General features: G+C 41.1%; 1 protein-coding gene across 1 annotated transcript; it reads left to right on the forward strand.

Moving 5' to 3' along the window:
• The first annotated feature begins 6,227 nt into the window (after positions 1–6,227).
• On the forward strand, positions 6,228–19,390 carry LOC139380345 (chondroitin sulfate synthase 2-like). Its single transcript, XM_071122959.1, has 4 exons — positions 6,228–6,672; positions 8,332–8,896; positions 13,732–13,914; positions 14,664–19,390. Exons 1-4 carry the CDS (start codon positions 6,383–6,385, stop codon positions 15,924–15,926), a joined length of 2,301 nt encoding a protein of 766 aa, XP_070979060.1. The 5' UTR covers positions 6,228–6,382; the 3' UTR covers positions 15,927–19,390.
• Positions 19,391–20,729: the final 1,339 nt, after the last annotated feature.

A 20,729-nucleotide genomic window follows, 5' to 3' on the forward strand; every position in this document is an offset into this window, starting at 1 on the left:
TAGTTACACCTGTTGTTAATTAGGTTTATTAGTTGGGCTTTATTAGCCAGCCGGCCCGTCACAAACCAATATTGCAGTCAGCTACTAGCTAACGTTAGCTAGCTAATATGAAGTATGCGTGGCTAGAAAACAGTCAAAACAAGTCATCCAAAATATAAAACTCGCATACATGTTTACAACTGAAGCAACATTTCACGTTATATCTAGCAAGACCCTGTCTTTCAAAGATCATTCGTAAAAATCCAAATAGCTTAACATATTTTAATTGTAAAGCGTTTAAAAACTGTTTCCTATGCTTGTTCAATTAAGCATAAACAATTAAGGAACACGCACCTGTGGATCGGTTGTTAAGACACTAACAGCTTACAGACGGTAGGCAATTAAGGTCACAGTTATGAAAACTTAGGACACTAAAGAGGTCTTTCTACTGACTCTGAAAAACACCAAAAGAAAGATGCCAAGGGTCTCTGCTCATCTGCGTGAACGTGCTTTATTCATGATGCAAGGAGGCATGAGGACTGCAGATGTGGCCAGGAAAATAAAATGCAATGTCCTTACTGTGAGACGCCTAAGATAGCACTAAAGGGAGACAGGACGGACAGCTGATCGTCCTCGCAGTGGCAGACCACGTGTAACAACACCTGCACAGGATCGGTACATCCGAACATCACACGTGCGGGACAGGTACAGGATGGCAACGACAACTGCCCAAGTTACACCAGGAACGCACAATCCCTCCATCAGTGTTCAGACTGTCCGCAATAGGCTGAGAGAGGCTGGACTGAGGGCTTGCAGGCCTGTTGTAAGTCAGGTCCTCACCAGACATCACCGGCAGCAACGTCGCCTATGGGCACAAACCCACCATTGCTGGACCAGACAGGACTGGAAAAAAGTGCTCTTCACTGACGAGTCGCTGTTTTGTCTCACCATGCTCTCGGTAGCCGATGTGAGCAAGACCTTTAAACAGGTCAACATTCACAAAGCTGTGGGGCCAGACAGATTACCAGGGCGTGTACTCAAAGCATGTAAGGACAAACTGGCAAGTGTCTTCACTGACATTTTCAACCTCTCCCTGTCCAAGTCTGTAATACCTACATGTTTCAAGAAGACCACCACAGTCCCTGTGCCCAAGGAAGCGAAGGTATCCTGCCTAAATTATTCACCACCCCTTAGCACTCACGTCTGTAGCCATGAAGTGCTTTAAAAGGCTGGTCATGGCTCACATCAACAGCATCCTCCTGGATACCCTAGACCCACTCCAATTTGCCTATGTGAGAATGCTGCTCTTTGACTACAGCTCAGCGTTCAACACCATAGTGCCCACAAAGCTCTTCACTAAGCTAAGGACCCTGGGACTAAACACCTCCCTCTGCAACTGGATCCTGGACTTCCTGAAAGGCCGCCCCAGATGGGAAGGGTAGGCAACAACACATCTGCTACGCTGATCCTCAACACGGGGGCCCCTCAGGGGTGTGTGCTTAGTCCCCTCCTGTACTCCCTGTTAACCCACGACTGCATGGACAAACACGAATCCAACATCATCATTAAGTTGGCTGTTGACACAACAGTGGTAGGCCTGATCACCGACAACGTTGAGACAGCCTATAGGGAGGAGGTCAGAGACCTGGCAGTGTGGTGTCAGGACAACAACCTCTCCCTCAATGTGAGCAAGACAAAGGAGCTGATCTTGAACTACAGGAACAGGCCCCCATTAACATCGACAGGGCTGTAGAAGAGTTGGTTGAGAGTTTCAAGTTCCTTGGTGTTCACATCACCAACGAACTATCATGGTCCAAACACACCAAGACAGTCGTAAAGAAGGCACGACAACACCTTTTCCCCCTCGGGAGACTGAAACGATTTGGCATGGGTCCCCAGATCCTCAAAAAGTTCTACAGCTGCACCACCGAGTGCATTCTGACCGGTTGCATCACCGCCTGGTATAGTAACTGCTAGGCATCTGACCGTAGGGCGCTACAGAGGGTAGTGCGTATGGCCCAGGACATCACTGGGGCCAAGCTTCCTGCCATCCAGGACCTATATACTAGGCGGTGCCAGAGGAAAGCCCCAAAAATTGTCCAAGACTCCAGTCACCCAAGTCTTAGACTGTTTTCTCTGTTACCGCACGGCAAGAGGTACCGGAGCACCAAGTCTACAACCAAAAGGCTCATTTACAGCCTCTACCCCCAAGCCATAAGACTGCTGAAAAATTAATCAAATGGCCACCGGATTATTTACATTGACCCCCCCAATATATGTTTTTTACACTGCTGCTACTCAATGTTTAATAGCTCTGCATAGTCACTTACCTACATGTACAAATTTCCTAACTAACCTGTACCCCTGCACATTGACTTGGTACCAGTACCGCCTGTATATAGCCTCATTATTGTTATTTTATTGTGTTACTTTTTTATTTTTTTACCTTTAGTTTATTTGGTAAATATTTTCTTATCACTTTCTTGAACTGCACTGTTGGTTAAGGGCTTGTAAGTAAGCATTTCACAGTAAGGTCTACACGTTGTATATGACGCATATGACAAATAAAGTTTGATTTCATTGAAAATAGAACCCAGACCTTAAACCCAGACTTGGGACCACACAGCCTCCACTGAATAGCAGGCTAGTGATTGCTTTGCAATACTTGCAGTTAACCACTGATTCCTTCCAAACCACTCATTGTTGAATTTGCGATTTCCAACTTATTGTGTAATACTTGTCTAATGCCCAATGAGCACTGATGCGTTTTATCTATAATTTATCTTAATTATTTATCCTCATATGAAAAGGATTAAAAGGATTTTCCAGTAGACTGTCAACTTGATTCATGATGATGACTGCTAGCTAAGATTTTTGAAAGTATCAGTCCAATCAAAGCTACTGTAGATATGTCATTTGACGTAATTTTATCTGTGGCCAATTAACTTGAGCCTTATTGGATGGGCACTTCTAATGTAACTCTATGGCAGGACCTAAGGGGCTTGAGTTTTCTAGCCTTAGATTTGGCAGTGACATAGTGTCCCCATGAGTGACAGAACACTGAGCCAATCACGGTGCAACTAGAGAACATTACCAACCCCTGCACTCTGTATTATCCGCTGGCAGCCCCACCACCACAGAAAGCAATGAGCTAGGCTGAAACCCCTGCATTTCGGAGCAAAAAAGAGACCATGTTTGTATGCGGCTATTTTGCTTGCAAACTGATATGTGACAAATTAATGCAAAAATAACATGCAAAACATGCACCACCTCAATTTTTTAAAATTATATTTAATTTTTTGCAAAAAATGTTGGGTCTCTGCCACTGCCTCTATTTAGCCTCTTGGGGCCAGTTTCTCAGACACAGATTAAGATACAGAAATATATAATCAATATTGAATTTTTTTGTCAGTATTTGTAGGCCTTCAGAAAGTATTCATACCCCCTGACTTGCTACACATTTTGTTGTGTTACGGCCCGAAATAAAATGTATTAAATATATTTTTTCTCTCACCCATCTGCAAACATATTGACAAAGTGAAAACATGTTTTAAGAAATGTTTGCAAATTTATTGAAAATGAAATACAGAAATATATTGACATAAGTATTCACACCCCTTAGTCAATACTTTGCAGAAGCACCTTTGGCGGTGGTTACAGCCATAAATGATCTTGGGTATGTCTTTATCTGACCACCAGCTCTAGGCAGAGTCTGGGTAGTTCCATATTTTTTCAATTTCCCAATGATGGAGACCACTATGCTCTTGGAAACTTTCAACCCTCAATAAATTGTTTTATACCCTTCCCCAGATATACAGTGCATTTGGAAAGTATTCAGACCCCTTGACTTTTTCCACATTTTGTTACGTTACAACCTTACTCTAAAATGGAATAAATAGTTTCTTCCCCCTCATCAATCTACACATAATATCCCATAATGACAATGCAAGAACAGGTTTTTAGATTTTTGGGCAAATGTATAAAAAAAACTGAAATATCACATTAAATAAGTATTCAGACCCTTACACAATACTTTGTTGAAGCACCTTTGGCAGCGATTACAGCCTCGAGTCTTCTTGAGTATGATGCTACAACTTGGCACACCTGTATTTGGGGAGTTTCTCCCATTCTTCTCTGTAGATCCTCTCAAGCTCTGTCAGGTTGGATGGGGAGCGTCGCTGCACAGCTATTTTCAGGTCTCTCTAGAGATGTTAGATCAAGTCCGGGCTCTGGCTGGGCCACTCAATGACATTCAGAGACTTGTCCCGAAGCCATTCCTGTGTAGTCTGTGTGCTTAGGGTCGTTGTCCTGTTGGAAGGTGAACCTTCACCCTAGTCTGAGGTCCTGAGCACTCTGGAGCAGGTTTTCACCAAGGATCTCTCTGTACTTTGCTTTCCCTCAATCCCGACTAATAGTTCAATCAAATAGTTTCATCAGACCAGATAATCTTCTTTCTCATGGTCTGAGAGTCCTTTAGGTGCCTTTTGGCAAAGTGGAGTGTCATGTGCCTTTAATGAGGTGTGGCTTCCGTCTGGCCATTCTACCATAAAGGCCTAATTGGTGTGCTGCAGAGATGGTTGTCCTTCTGGAAGGTTCTCCCATCTCCACAGAGGAACTATGGAGCTCTGTCAGAGTGACCATGGGGTTCTTGGTCATGACCAAGGTCCTTCTCCCCTGATTGTTCCGTTTGGCCGGGCGGCCAGCTCTGAGAAGAGTCTTGGTGGTTCCAAACTTTTTAATTTAAGAACGATGGAGGCCGCTGTGTTCTTGGGGACCATCGATGCTGCAGACATTTTTTGGTACCCTTCCCCAGATCTGTGCGCTGACACAATCCTTTCTCACAGCTCTACAGACAATTCCTTCAACATCATGGCTAGTTTTTTGCCCTGACATGAACTGTCAACTGTGTGCCTTTCCAAATCATGTCCAATCAATAGAATTTACCACAGGTGGACTCCAATCAAGTTGTAGAAACATCTCAAGGATGATCAATGGAACTAGGATGCATCTGAGCTCAATTTCAGGTGTCATAGCAAGGTGTCAGAAATGTCTAAAAACCTGTTTTCACTTTGTCGTTACGTGGTATTGTGTGTAGATTGTTCATTTTTTATGAATCCATTTTAGAATGAGGCTGTAACTAACATAAGTCAAATGGTCTGAAAACACATCACAATTATATCTATGAGCTCCACAGACAATTCCTTGCATGTAAGAGTTTCTGCTCTTACATGCACTGTCAACTGTGCACACGCACATGTCCAAACAATTGAATTTGCCACAGGTGGACTGACTCCAATCATGTTGTAGTGTCATCTCAAGCAGTGGAGGCTGGTGGGAGGAGCTATAGTACAGGCTCATTGTAAGGGCTGGAATGGAATAGATAATAACGGAGTCAAACATGTGGTTTCCATATGTTTGATGTTTGATCCGTTCCATTTATTCCATTCCAGCCATTACAATGAGCCCGTCCTCATATAGCTCCTCCCACTAGCCTCTCAAGGATGATCAAAAATAAATAAGATCCACCTGAGTTCAATTTGGAGTGTCATAGCAAAATGTGAATACTTATCTAAATGAGATATTTCTGTATTTAATTTTCAATGAATCTGCAAAAATCTTTAAAAACATGTTTTCACTTTGTCATTATGGGGTATTGTGTAGGTGGGTGTAAAAATATATATGTTTTGAATTAAGGCTGTAACACAACAAAATGTGGAATAAGTCAAGGAGTATGAATACTTTCTGAAGGCACTGTATATGTATTCCTGTGACACCTGAGGCCCTACTTAAACCCAGGCCAAGGTCTCCAGGTCAAGTCAAAAACATCTTCTTTTATGAACAGTCTTGGAGCGAAATATTTGATTTATTTCACACATTAATCATGTATCGTGACTTTATAGTAAAAATATATGTTTGGTTTTAACCCGCAAATCTGGACTTTGTGGTTGATTGAATGTAACTCTAGGTTGCCCTCTAGTGTGGCAACGCACCTCTAATAGGCTTTTCAGCTGAAGAGAGGATTTTCTTTTCTATAGCTCTTTATTTAAACCAACATTTATGTAGGCCGCAGTATTGTGATCTATTTGCCCATGGGCGAGGTTGATTGGTTTTATTTAACAAATTATGTGATTCAGTAGCATACTGAAAGGGTCCTGGAAATGCCTGCGTTTATGCATCTCTGACGGTTGTGTTTCATTGGGGTGGAGCTAGAGACCATTGACACGTAAGAATCCTGCTTTAATTTTATGGAAGAGGCTACGTAGGCCTACGTCTTTTTAGTAGCGAAGGATGGTATTTTTTAATATAGCCAGCTACTAATATTTTGTATTTGGTTTGATGTACATAATTATCAAACGCGACTAAATTAGGCTGTAGAAAGGGGCCTACATAGTCAACGTTGAGAATGAGGTTCTCAATGTTTATTTCTCTGCTGAGGCCGATCGGGCCGGTTATTATCGGTATTTCATTGGGATTTACCTTAAGTTTACTTAGTGTGAATTGGGTGGAGGAGTCTTGTTTCCTCAACGGGAAAGCGAGTGAAGAAATAAGTTTGTCCCAAGATGGGAATTCAAAAGGAGCAAGGAGACCCAATTCGATATCGACGGTCAAAGATGTGGACGCCGAGGAAGATTTTGAGCCAAGAATAGTGCCATATAAACCAGTCCAACAAAGCAAACCAAATACACTTTTTCGGTAAGGATTCAAAGATCATGGTTGAAACCGGAATAGGTGAAATGTATTATTATAAACATGCCACAACAGTGTAGCCTAGATCTTGTTTTTCCAGTTGACTGTGATATCTGCCATTATTGCCCCCGATATCTTCAGCATGGATATTAGGCTATGTTACCAGTTTTCCCCAGGAAAACTCGTTACAATGTTGCCAATTGTCCTTCAGCAGTATGTGAGCCTAGGTTAATTAGGCATGGTTGTTTCCCCATCTTTATCCGTTTTTCAATTGGTTTGCAGTGTCTTTAACTCCTACACCTATTAGATGTCAAGCACACTTAAACAACATCAGACAGCAATTTATGAACAGTATGCTTTTTTTATGTAGGAAATTAGCACAATGACATGTAATATCACATTGGAAATCAGTCAGTATTGGAGTAGGCTGTTATTGTGCCCACAAAAACAAAAATATATTTGAAAGGCCAACATTCCTGAAATGTAGAACTAATTTTTACATCCTTCACCCTATCTGTGGCATTCAGTCTCCAGCTACCAGAGTACACACACTATTTTTCGCCATAACAAACTATTGCATTTTTTTATTGATATAGTCTACCTACTGTATGTGGAAGAATATCCTAAGAATGGCTTGCTTTGAACTTTGAACCATGTGCTTGACTGACCTTGTGTAGCATGCACAGCCAAGTTGTTCTGGTGTATTTACCCTCGACCATGAATTTATTTTCAGCAGTATTTGGGCAAATAACGATGGCTTAGGAGTAACTATAACTAAACAATGTTATTTTCCAACTTTATTCTGTGCTGTAACATGACTGACTTACTTAGTCCTCCGGGTCCCTGTTGGGACATAAAGGCTGTAACAACTTTCTGCCACTGGATTCTATCTTTGGCTACAGCTTGAAGAGAACCACGTCTACGAGCTCAGCCTTGCAACACGAAGAACTGCCTAAATATTATTAGACAAAATATGCAAGGATGTTTTCTCATCATGACCTTCACAACAGTGTCCGTGTAACACTATTTGGTTTGATCTGAATAAAATTTATAAAACAACAACATAAAAACAGGTATTTTTAGTTTTAATTCATTTCATGGGGTTATAGGATTGCCCCTACTCCTCATGGACAGCTAGCCAGTAAACGACAGTAAACAAGATGTACTGGGTAGATGCGTTTGTATTTCTATTATCACACAGACGGGTTGCTCCATTGCATGAGATAGAGCTTTGAGCTGCTGGGCCGGGGCCGTCCTCTGGTACAGACTCTTCAATCTTGGACTCTGACCACTCTGTCTTTGACCAGGTTTCAAAGACAGACAATCCTTAATCATATCCCAGAAGAACACTGGACCTTGACTTCAATTAACCATAGCAAAACAATTACTGATAGGCTTATCTACAGTGTGAATGATTGCAAGTGTTGAGCACAAGAACATGCATGAAAGGGTTGCTTTCGCAATGATGAATGAAGACTTTAAAAGTTCATTCTTTAAATCATTGAAATGCTGAGCTGCAATAGAATTACTAGTATATTTGCTGTGCTGTCTATAAATATATGGACAATAACACGTGTTATGTTTTTGTATACTTGTTTCTCTAGCTTTAACTTTTCACATTGAACATAGCAGCAATCACTTCATGAGAGTGTGTATGTTTTCCAGGGCTAAGTACATCAGTACAGAGCTGGGGATCCGGGAGCGCCTCTTCGTAGGGATCCTGACGTCCAAAAGCACCATCAACACATTGGGAGTGGCCGTGAACCGCACCCTCAGCCACCACCTGGACACTGTCGTCTTCTTCACCGGCATGCGCAACCGCAAAGTGCCCCATGGCATGTTCGTGGTCACCCATGGGGACGAGAGGCTCATATGGAACATGTTCCAGACCATCAAGTACATCTTGGAGCACTATGTCCATGAGTATGACTGGTTCTATCTGGCCCAGGACGACACCTACACCGAGGCAGACCGGATCAAACAGCTGGTGGCTCACCTGAGCATGGACCGGGAGCTTTACATGGGCAGCCCTGAGGAGTTTATAGGTGGGGAGATGGAGGGGAGGTACTGCTACGGTGGGTTCGGATACATTCTGTCCCGTACCCTGTTGCTCCGGCTCAAACCCTTCCTGGAGAACTGTAGGAATGACATCCTGAGCGCCAGGCCTGACGAGTGGCTGGGCAGATGCATCATTGATTATGCCAACACCAACTGTGTGGATGAGCATGAGGTAGGTTATGTATTATGGTCTTGTACAATTAAGTTGCAATGGTGAGAGATATGTTCTATGGGTTTATGATCCCTTTGTCCAAGAGATTAGGCCTAGTCCTAGACTAAGATGCATTCTTAAGAGATTCTCTATTCTAAGTGTTTTTGTTTTGTCCATGACTAGGCTTAATCTGTGTCCGAGAAAGCAGCCCCAAGTGTTTGTCAGGAAGTGAATGTTTCTTGTGTCAACGTACCAGACCTGGGTTGAATACGTATGTTAAATACTTGAGCGACACTTGATTTAGTTCATCCAGTACAATGGAACAAATGGAATAGTCACAAAGTGGACATTTTAAGTATTTTACATATGCATTTGGCTCAGATGAGTTGAAACCCTAAGTCAACTGTCTTTCACTGGCCACTCCCCCAAAAAGATGAAACGGAGCCTGACTTTATGAGGCCTCATAAACTTTACACGGCCCTCTAACATGTAACTCAATCCGTTAGTGTAATAGGCTGGTTCCTGCTCGGTGAAAGCTGGACACACACACACACACACACAATATAGCAAATATTGACGACGGTATACTACAACATCAACATAAGATCCACCTTTCAAGATCCACCAGCCTCATGTTCAAACACTTTATTTCCAATCCACATTTGTCTTGAAATAAATGAATACAAATGATAATAGTGATATCTATAGAATAAGGCATGTTGCACCGTAGTAGTGCTATAACATAGTTATAACATCCATAAGTGTTTTAACACTGCATGTTCTATAGAGACAGAGAGTTGTCTGGCTGGCTGTCTTTCTCTTCACACTGTGACCCCTGATGGTCCTCTCTGCTGTGAAAGGGAGCTTTGCTTCTCCTGTTCTGCACTGACAGTCAGTGCCCCAGTGGAGTCCTGTCACAGTCACACCGCTTGTCCAAGTGACAGTTTAAAGACTGTGTACCTTTAAACTAACTACACTGATTTAATTTATTTGTATATGTTACCCTTTTTGGCTCATAGTGTGGCCCTTTCACATTACACCAGAATTTGGTCCTACACTACACCATTCTATAACAATACTATTTTAGAACCTTTTTACATAATGAGTAGTTAATTCAAGACAGTTTGAGTGTGCCTAAACCTTTCTCTGTGGTATGTTAACTTCTATACCATTTTCTCTCCTGTGGTCTGGCATTTGAGCAGGAAAACATTTTGTTTAAGAGTCTGTAGTGGAACAGAAACAGAGGGCCTGTTTCAATTCTGCATGGTTGGTCATCATGCCTCAGGGCCAGCACGACTCCAGCAGGGACCGACCTATCTATGAAGGGAGAAGTAGGGGAAAGGTCAGAAGAAAAAAACACGGGAGAGTGTTATTTGGAAGTGTGACTCACATTCCAAAGAACTGCGTTAGAGTATATTAAAAAAAGGTTACTCAGTTATGTGTAGCAGTGACATGTTCTTTAGATCTTTGCAACTCTTGAGATGTTTAGTTAACACATTTTACAGTCCGACGGTCGGTGACCTCTGCTCATGCGACTTAATTCTTTGTTCTTTTAATAGCTTGATCAGATCGGATTCACTTTTTCTTCCGACCCCTTCCTAATTGGTTATCTTCTTAAGGTGTGTACTGTGTTTATCCTAAATGGTCGTCGCTTTAGATAAAGTGGAGTCTTATTACTTATTATGGTCATTTAGGTGTTATTCGTACACTGATTCCTCTTACGTTGTTGACACCATACATTCTAGCAGTGTTGTTCCTATGAAGCCATTTCAAAATGTTTTTTTTAATAAGGGCATGTCCAGGTAAAAGGACCCAGGAGAACCAACATGTAAAGTTCATAGAAGTTCATGTCAAATCTGGTGTCAGCTAAGTCTATATATATATATTTTTTTTAAATGTGCCAATGTGCCCATATAGTGTGAGCACTGGGAGTCTAGGCTACATTATATTAGCTCCCCACTCATACTGCATAGAATTTAACACACTTGAATAATGCAATATGTAGAAACGTATTTACTGTTCGCAAAACAATGTCCATACAGTCTAGAACACTTTACAATGCAAGAAGATACCGGTAGCTTCCAGCTTTTTTTAGGCTAACTTTCCTTGCTAGCTTATAGCATAAGTGAACATCAATTCACTACCCTAGTACTTTGTTTATGATAATGCGAGCCATAATCAAAATATGCTGATTTCAAAGCTGATTGACACCAAAACACTTTTAATTCAGTTAAATGTTTCTCCCTCACGTCTAAAGATGGCCTACTTTTGTCTGTGTCACATCCTTCCCACCACCGGTCTCAACTGACTGTGGGAATGTGCCTTGTGAATGACGTCATTACTGGGTCTTTCAGAGAGAGGGCACTTTTTATAAAGTAATACATTTCTACTTCTATGAGAATGTTGTTGATCAGTACAATAAAATAAGTCCCAAATGGAAGGGACACAGATTGTTTGTTTGTAATCTGTAGCCCCATGAAATCAGTGCAAACAAGCTCAAAAACTCAATGCATGCACACACTCCTATTTAATATGCATTCACCTGTATTGTTAATAGCCCTGGGTTACTTCTTGATTCACACAGTTTATCAATAGAGATTTACCACTCAAATAAATGATTACCATTATGTTATTAAGTAGTTAGAGTCAAATTAATAGTTTTAGTGTATAATTGATTCATTAATGCAGACATGGCAATCTCAGAATTTATTTAACATCATATTTCAAATGTAATGATATTGAACTCAAAAGATGCCTAACGATTGAACAGAGCAGTAGCTGATTTTATTTGTCTGGAACATGTGCCATTCTATGACTTTTGCTAATTTGCCTTTTTTGCCATGGTATTGTTTTGTTATCAAGTATCATGATGGTATAGAGTAAGTCAAAAAATCTGGTATTGTGACAACACTATTTTGTTACGTGAAATGAGAATGCATGAGCAGAAAAGAACCCCACACCTACTGTAAAATATGGTGGTGGATCTTTGCTGTTATGGGGCTATTTTGCTTCCACTGTTCCTGGGGCCCTTGTTAAGGTTAAAACATAAAATGAAAACTGGCCTCCCAAGTGGCGCAGCAGTCTAAGGCACTGCATCGCGGTGTTGCGGCGTAACTGCAGCCTGGGGTTTGACCGGGAGTCCCATAGGGCGGTGCACAATTGGCCCAGCGTCGTCCGGGTTAGGGGAGGGTTTGGCCCAGCGTCGTCCGGGTTAGGGGAGGGTTTGGCCCAGCGTCGTCCGGGTTAGGGGAGGGTTTGGCTGGGGGGGCTTTACTTGTCTCATCACGCTCTAGCGACTCCTTGTTGGGGCCGGGCGCCAGCAGGCTGACTTCAGTCGTCAGTTGAATAGCGTGTACTCCGACACAATGGTGCAGCTGGCTTCCGGGTTAAGCGAGTGGGTGTTAAGCTTGGTGGGTCTTGTTTCATAGGATGTATGACTCAACCTTTGCCTCTCCTGAGCCCGTTGGGGAGTCACAGCGATGAGACAAGATCATAATCATGAAATTTGGGAGATAAAGGGGGTTAAAATGATTATAATGTTCTTTCCCATTTAGTTTAATTAGATTCAAAACCAAACATAGCGTCCCCTCCCCCAATGAAGGCTGTGTTTTTTTTGTCCTACCCAATGCATTCGCCAAGTAGCAGCCTATGGAAAAAGGATTTGGCTCGTGAGACTGTTTTGAAATAAATATGAATCCCCAAAGCGTTACTAAAAGATCAAGTTTGGGAGCAGCAAAACAGTGAGCAGACATCACCTTTTGATAATTATTTCAGCCAGCTCCCATTATTATTTTTATTGTGCGTTAAACCCCCTCTATGTACATGTGTCCATATGCCCATCAGGAACAAGATATGAGATGATGCCGGTGACCCTCGTATTTAGAAACATTTACGTTATCTTCCTGTAACAATGGCTTGTTTTCCATTTCATTTGATTAAAAACCTCAACTTTATGGTTGAGAACATCCATGGCTCACATGCAATGCAATTTAGAAGCTGTCTGCTATTCCTGGAGAAGTGCAAATGCGATCTGTATGATCCTTGCATGATTTTTATAAAACATTATATTTAGGAGCAGTAGCCTGTAACGGAGTGGACATTCCTCCCTTTCTCTTTATATTGGCTCCTGTGAAAAGTTTGGATGTGTGTAAAACCTACCATAGTCTACATTGTCTGGTGTATGTACTATATTTTAACAGCCTATTTAAAACAAGTTGTTTAGTTTTGATTATAATTATAATTTTTTTCCCCAACAATATCAATAGTGACTTTAATCTTGTTTGGCATGTCCATGGCTCAGACACGGCAGAAATAACATAATTTACAGTAGGCCTAACCCCTATATCGGTGTGAATGCTATGTTAAACAGTGTTGAACTCTTGCAATTACATAGAACAATGTGGACTACAAATACGTTCAAGATATTTAGCAAAGATAGGTTAGGCCTACATTAAAAAATAATTCTGTAGGCTATTTAACAAACTAGGCTATAACGGACTAACATTCAAATTGGAGTTGATGGCAATGCAAGACATAAAAGACCAGAAATATACACAACTTGAAGCAACCACATATTTAGCCCTGGAGCATGTTCTGCTGGCCTCAACACACCTACAACTTATTTATTCATCAAAACCCAGCCCTTTCTCGCCACCGCCAGCTACTGCGCCCATAATTCCAACTGTGAAAATAGCTCAAATATTTCTGACACACCCCTAGACCTTTAGCGCTACCGCCAGCACTAAGATTTACATTGCATTAGGTTTGTTGAAATACAGCCCCAAAATGTATAACTCAGTCTTTTTGTTTTCACCCAATTCCCACTTTGCTAAATGTGTGTCGATCTTTGTTTTCAGGGGCTGCAGTACTACCATTACGAGATGGGCAAGAACTCAGATCCGAGTAAGGAGGACAATATGCAGTTTAAAAATGCCTTGACTGTCCACCCGGTGTCTGACCCTGAGCAGATGTATAGACTACACAAGCACTTCACTGAGATCGAACTGCAGAGGACATACGATGAGATTGAGAAGCTGCAGGTAAAAACAGTCGAAACCTGAACACCACAAAACATCCTCTGTTCAGTGAACACTGACTGTAGTCTGTCTCCCTGTCTGTTTTAATTGAACATCAAGCGCTGAAGGCTTATTTATTTCAGTACTGTTCGGTAATGTTTGTTTTGTGAATGACTCAGCTGTCTTGGTTGAACATAAGCAACATTTAATTGTAGCCATACAGTATCACTGAGTACAGTTACATGAACACAATTATTGTGATAATAGAATATTGTGAATAGTCAGATTAATATAAAAGTTTGATTTTAATAATGTACATGCTTTGCAAGAATTACTATTTCCCTAATAATCCTGTTTACAAGGGCACATCTGAAATCATTTGATGAATGCAGAAAATCGCCAATCAAAATCAAGCGACCATGTTAGTTTTGTGAAGCCTGTTTGATTCTGAGTTTGGATATACAACGTTTGTATGTGAAAACTATTTCTAAGATGCATACTTTCAGTTTTTCCGAACTCACTTCACTCGCGCGAAAGAAGAACGCTTGCGTTGTTTATGCACATGCACAGATCAATTACACGGCTGTAACCTATGTGTTTTAATCGACGTATGCTTACTTCAATTAAGATAAGCCGAGTGAGGAGTTTACATGACTAATGCCATACTCGGCCTATTGCCATAATCAGTTCAATATCAAATTATTAGTGTGCATACTCACGGTCAGCTTTTGATTTTACAGAGGTATTTTATTTCTTTACATCTGTATCCACAGACGGAGATAAAGAATGTGAGTGAAGTGGCTTATGATGGCAACCGGAGCGCCCAGTGGCCCATTGGGATCAATCCACCCTTTGAGCCCAAGTCTCGCTTCGAGGTCCTTCGATGGGACTACTTCACGGAGGAACAGGTGTATTCGTGCATCGACGGCTTCCCCAAGTGTGAACTGCGCGGTATTGATCGTTTGGACGTGGCCGACGTCATCGAGATAGCCATGGGGGAGTTGAACAAGAAGTACAAGCCTGTCCTCCACTTGAAGAAGCAGCAGCTGATCAATGGCTACCGGCGCTTCGACCCCACTCGAGGCATGGAGTACACCCTGGACCTGCAGCTGGAGGTAGTCAACCAGAAAGGTCACAGTAGCTCCATCACCAAGAGGGTCCACCTGGTGCGTCCCCTGAGTCGCATCGAGATCATCCCCATGCCTTATGTCACAGAGGCCACCAGAGTTCACATCATCTTACCGCTGAACGTTCAGGATCGAGATTACGTCAACCATTTTCTTGAAGTGTTGGCCGTAAATTCGTTTGAGACCAGTGAAAACGCCATCTTGACTTTCCTGTTCATCTACGACCCATTTGAGGCCCAGCAGGTCAACCAGAATGACATCTTCGCCAGTGTTAAAACCCAGATCAATGCCTACGAACGCAAGTATCCAACAGTGAAGATCCCGTGGATAAGTGTCAAGACCGAAACCCCCTCTCAAATCAAATTCATGGACATCATCTCGAAGAAGCACCCAGTAGACACTCTGTTCTTCATCACCAACGTCAACACCAACGTCAACTCAGAGTTCCTCAACCGTTGCCGCATGAACTCCATCAACAACTGGCAGGTGTTCTTCCCAATCCACTTCCAGGACTACAACCCAGACATTGCCTTCCATAACCAGGAGCCCCCACCCGCAGTAGACCTGGTCAAGGACGCCGGACACTTTGACCGCAGTTCGTTCGAGGAGGCGTGCTTCTACAACACTGACTACATGGCGACGCGCACACGCATGGCCTCCGACGTGCAGGAGAACGAGGAGATCCTGGAGACCTTGGATATCTACGATATGTTTGTCAGGTACTCAACCCTGCATGTGTTCAGGGCTGTGGAGCCAGCCTTGCACCAGAAGTACCACTACCAGGCCTGTAACCCTCGGCTCAGTGAGGACATCTACCACAGGTGTGTCCAGAGCAACTTGGATGGCCTGGGAGCCCGTTCCCAGCTCGCCATGCTGTTATTTGAACAAGAGCAAGGAAATAGCACTTGATCACACCTCGCTTAGAAACTTCACCTTGAATGTGTGTGTGATTGGGTGTATGTGAATGTGTTTGTGCATGTTTGTGTGTTTGCGTGCGTGTGATTGTGTGCATGTCTGTTTTAAAACTAGTGCAGTACATTCCTAAAAAAAAATGTTTTTACTGAATACAAAAAACCATGCTGGAACCAAATGGGGTGGTTTTGAACATTGAAAGTATTTTAAACCTTTGATTTGGTGGTCATGCAGGGATGCCTATATCAATATTTTTTAATATATTAGAAAAGTTCTACATACATTTGATGTTGCTCTCAAGGGTATGGCTTTTAACCTGCACAGCTTTTGATACTTGGTCCTTTGCAGTTTAGTAATCACTACTAAAGCACATCTCAATATGTGTGCCTTTTAATGTCTGTCGGTCCTCTTGTATTTTCATGTCCCTTGTTACATCAAGCAAAATAAGTAGATTTACATGTACACATTTATCAATATTTGAGGCCTCATATTTCCACACTACACAATTCATATTTTAATGTGTAAGCTGGCATCTGAAATATAGATTCACTCTACTCAAAGATGTTAAACGGAAGAAAGCTTTATGGCACTGACGTAATCAGATGCACCGTGAGATTACTGTTAGGTTAAGAGGATTGGACATTATGTGTCGGTACTGTAGGTCCCCGTAGGTGAGGTAGAAAACGAGCCCGTAGGGTCTCTTTAGGAGGTTGCAGCATTACACATTCTTTAAAAAATCAAATAAAAAGCATATGATTGTCTGTTATTTAGAATAGGAAATCATGTCATCTTTATCTGTTACATTTCTATCTGCAACACTCTAAACATTTCACCCCTCTGAATACACGGTTAGATACTGTATGTTTCTCTGACCATATTGCTGGAGAGTCCTTGAAAATAACTGAGGCCAACTTTGTGACTGGACTAGTTCACATAAGTTGCTGGTTTCAGTATGTACCACACTAAAATGTCATCTCAATATATTAAAGTAGCAATTTGAAAGCAGTTGCATTTTAAGAATGTAGTTATTGAGGGCAATCAGGATTGTGGTTTGTAATGTATACGTTGGTAGTCAACGTTGTAACATGAATGCTATTAAATTTCTATTAAATTTCTATTGCATCGGAATATACCTGAAGACATACAGTTGAAGTCGGAAGTTTACATACACCTTAGCATTTCAACTCAGTTTTTCACAATTCCTGACATTTAATCCTAGTAAAAATTCCCTGTCTTAGGTCCGTTAGGATCACCACTTTATTTTAAGAATGTGAAATGTCAGAATAATAGTAGTGATTTTTTTTTTCAGCTTTCATTTCTGTCATCACATTCCCAGTGGGTCAGAAGTTTACATGCACTCAATTAGTATTTGGTAGTGTTGCTTCTAAGTTGTTTAACTTGAGTCAAACTTTTTGGGTAGCCTTCCACAAGCTTCCCACAATAAGTTGTGTAAATTTTGGCCTACAGAGCTGGTGTAACTGAGTCAGGTTTGTAGGCCTCCTTGCTCGCACACACTTTTTCAATTCTGCCCACAAATGTTCTATAGGGTTGAGGTCAAGGCTTTGTGATGGCCACTCCAATACCTTGACTTTGTAATTCCTTTAGCCATTTTGCCACAACTTTGGGAGTATACTTGGGGTAATTGTCCATTTGGAAGACCCATTTGTGACCAAGCTTTAACTTCCTGACCTGATGTCTTGAGATGTTGCTTCAATATATCCACATACTTTTCTTTCCTCATGATGCACTCTTTTGTGAAGTGCACCAGACCGACCCCCTGCAACAAAGCACCCCACAACATGATTCTGCCTCCCCGGTGCTTCACGGTTGGGATGGTATTCTTCAGCTTGCAAGCCTCCCCTTTTTCCTCCAAACATAACGATGGTCATTATGACCAAACAGTTCTATTTTTGTTTCATCGGGCCAGAGAACATTTCTCCAAAAAGTACAATCTTTGTCTCCATGTGCAGTTGCAAACCGTAGTCAGGCTTTTTTATGGCGTTTTTGGAGCAGTAAAACCGTAGTCGGGCGGTTGTATGGCAATTCTGTAGCACAACCAGACTTGTGGAGGTCTACAAAACTTCTTCTGAGGTCTTGGCTGATTTCTTTTGATTTTCCCATGATGTCAAGCAAAGAGGCACTGAGTTTGAAGGTAGAGCTTGAAATACATCCACAGGTACACCTCCAATTGATTCAACTTATGTCAATTAGCCTATTAGAAGCTTCTAAAGCCATGACACCATTTTCTGGAATTTTCCAAGCTGTTTAAAGGCACAGTGAACTTAGTGTATGTGAACTTCTGACCCACTGGAATTGTGATACAGTGAATTATAAGTGAAATAATCTGCCTGTAAACAATTGTTGGAAAAATGACTTGTGTCATGCACAAAGTACATGTCCTAACAAACTTGCCAAAACTATAGTTTGATAAGACATTTGTAGAGTGGTTGTAAAACGAGTTTTAATGACTCCAACCTGAGTGAATGTAAACTTCCGACTTCAACTGTACATAGTTTAAATCCCATTGATATTGACATTTCCCTGCAACATTTCTGCCAAGTTATAATAATAATCACAATTATTATTATAATTATTGTGTATATATACATTTCCATGGTACCACATTGTAGCCCTCAATATGTAATAGTTTGGCATCGAGCAAATAGCTGTACACTGCAATTTCTCAGTATTCAAAAACTCAGTATTGTGCAAACAGAGGCCTTTTGAGTGGGTGCAGCAGGTACCAGTAACCTGAGAAGTAAAATATGTGCAATACTGTATATATATGAACAAATTCTAACTGTCCATTCAAGGACTGGGATTTTATTTGTTTGACATGTTGCAAATTGAGAATATGTTCTAAAGTTATATTTATAAAGCTTATACCAAGCCAATATTCTTTGTAACACTGAATGTGACATGGCCTACATTGAAGGTAGACAGTGAAATGACGTTGCAACGAGCAGCAGCGCAGATGTTGCGATGAGACGCAAGACTTTGTTCTCGTACAGTCACACACCGTATCTGCGCGTGTGTATGGGTTCGTACGGGACTGAAACTGCCTCGCGCTTCAACGCTCTTATTTGTTGCGGAAGTTGACCCACTATGTTGTTGACTTTGTGCATCTATGTCCTTTCGCTGAGTCTACAGTACCTTTTTTAAGACTTTACTGACATTACTGTTTTGTGTATAAATTAATACACTACATTTTAAGGATTTGATTTGTATTGTATTATACTGAAATAAACACTATGGACACTGAATCTACCATGAAATGAATACATACTAAAAAGAAACAACCAAATGCCCTTGTAAATCTAGATTTTACATGTACAGTGCCTTCAGAAAGTATTCGCACCCTTTTACTTTTATGTAACTGATCTACACACAATACCCCATAAAGTCAATGTGGAATTTGGTTTGTAGAACATTTTAGAAAGGAATAAAAAATGAAAAGTCAATAAGTATTCAACCCCTTTGTTATGGCAAGCATAGATAAGTTCAGGAGTAAAAATGTGCTTAACGAATCACATAAGTTGCATGGACTCATTCTGTGTGCAATAATAGTGTTTAACATAATTTTTGAATGCTACCTCATCTCTGTACCCCACACATACAATGAATTATATGTAACTTCCCTCAGTCGAGTAGTGAATTTCAAACACAGATTCAACCACAAAGATGTGGGAGGTTTTCCAATGCCTCGCTAATTACACTTTGGATGGTGTATCAATACACTCGAAAGATACAGCCGTCCCTCCTAACTCAGTTGCTGGAGAGGAAGGAAACTGCTAAGGGATTTCACCATGAAGCCAATGGTGACTTTAAAATGGCTGTGATAGGAAAAACTAATGATGGATCAACAATTGTAGTTACTCCCCAATACTAGCCTAATTGAGTGAAAGGAAACCTGTACAGAAAAAAACTATTCCAAAACAGGCATCCTGTTTGTAATAAGGCACTAAAGTAATACTGCAAAAAATGTGGCAAAGCAATTCACTTTTTGTCCTGAATACAAAGTGTCATGTTTGGGGCAAATCCAATAAAGCACATTATTGAGTACCACCATCCATATTTTCAAGCATAGTGTTGGCCGCATCATGTTATGGGTGTGCTTGTAATTGTTAAGGACTGGGGAGTGTTTCTGGATAAAAAAGAAATGGAATGGAGCTAAGTACAGGCAAAATTCTAGAGGAAAACCTGGTTCAGTCTGCTTTCCACCAGACACTGGGAGATTAATTCACCTTTCAGCAGGACAATAACCTAAAACACAAGGCCAAATTTACGCTGGAGTTGCTTACCAAGAAGACAGGGAATGTTCCTTAGTTGCCGAGTTAGTTTATTTACTTAGACAACCAAAAAAAGTAGATTTAACAATGAAAATTGTTGTCTAGCAATGAACAACAACCAATTTGACAGAGCTTGAAGAATATTGAAAAGAATAATGGAAAAATGTTGCAAAATCCAGGTGTGGAAAGCTCTTAGAGACTTATCCAGAAAGACTCACAGCTGTAATCACTGCCAAAGGTGCTTCTGCAAAGTATTGACTCAGGGGTGTGAATACTTATGTAATTGAGATATTTCTGTATTTCATTTCAAATAAATTATTACATTTTGAATTCAGTCTAACACAAGAAAATGTGGAATCATTTTAGGGGTATGAATACTTTCTGAAAGCACTGTATATGATTTTCCATGAGGTTTTGTAATTGCATCCAAAATATGCATGTCTATTTTGCTGGAGACCATTTGAGATTACAATACATTATGCAAATTCAGAATGATGAAGCTCAAATAGAG

The sequence above is a fragment of the Oncorhynchus clarkii genome, chromosome 22, assembly GCF_045791955.1.
Source record: "Oncorhynchus clarkii lewisi isolate Uvic-CL-2024 chromosome 22, UVic_Ocla_1.0, whole genome shotgun sequence".
NCBI lineage: Eukaryota > Metazoa > Chordata > Actinopteri > Salmoniformes > Salmonidae > Oncorhynchus > Oncorhynchus clarkii.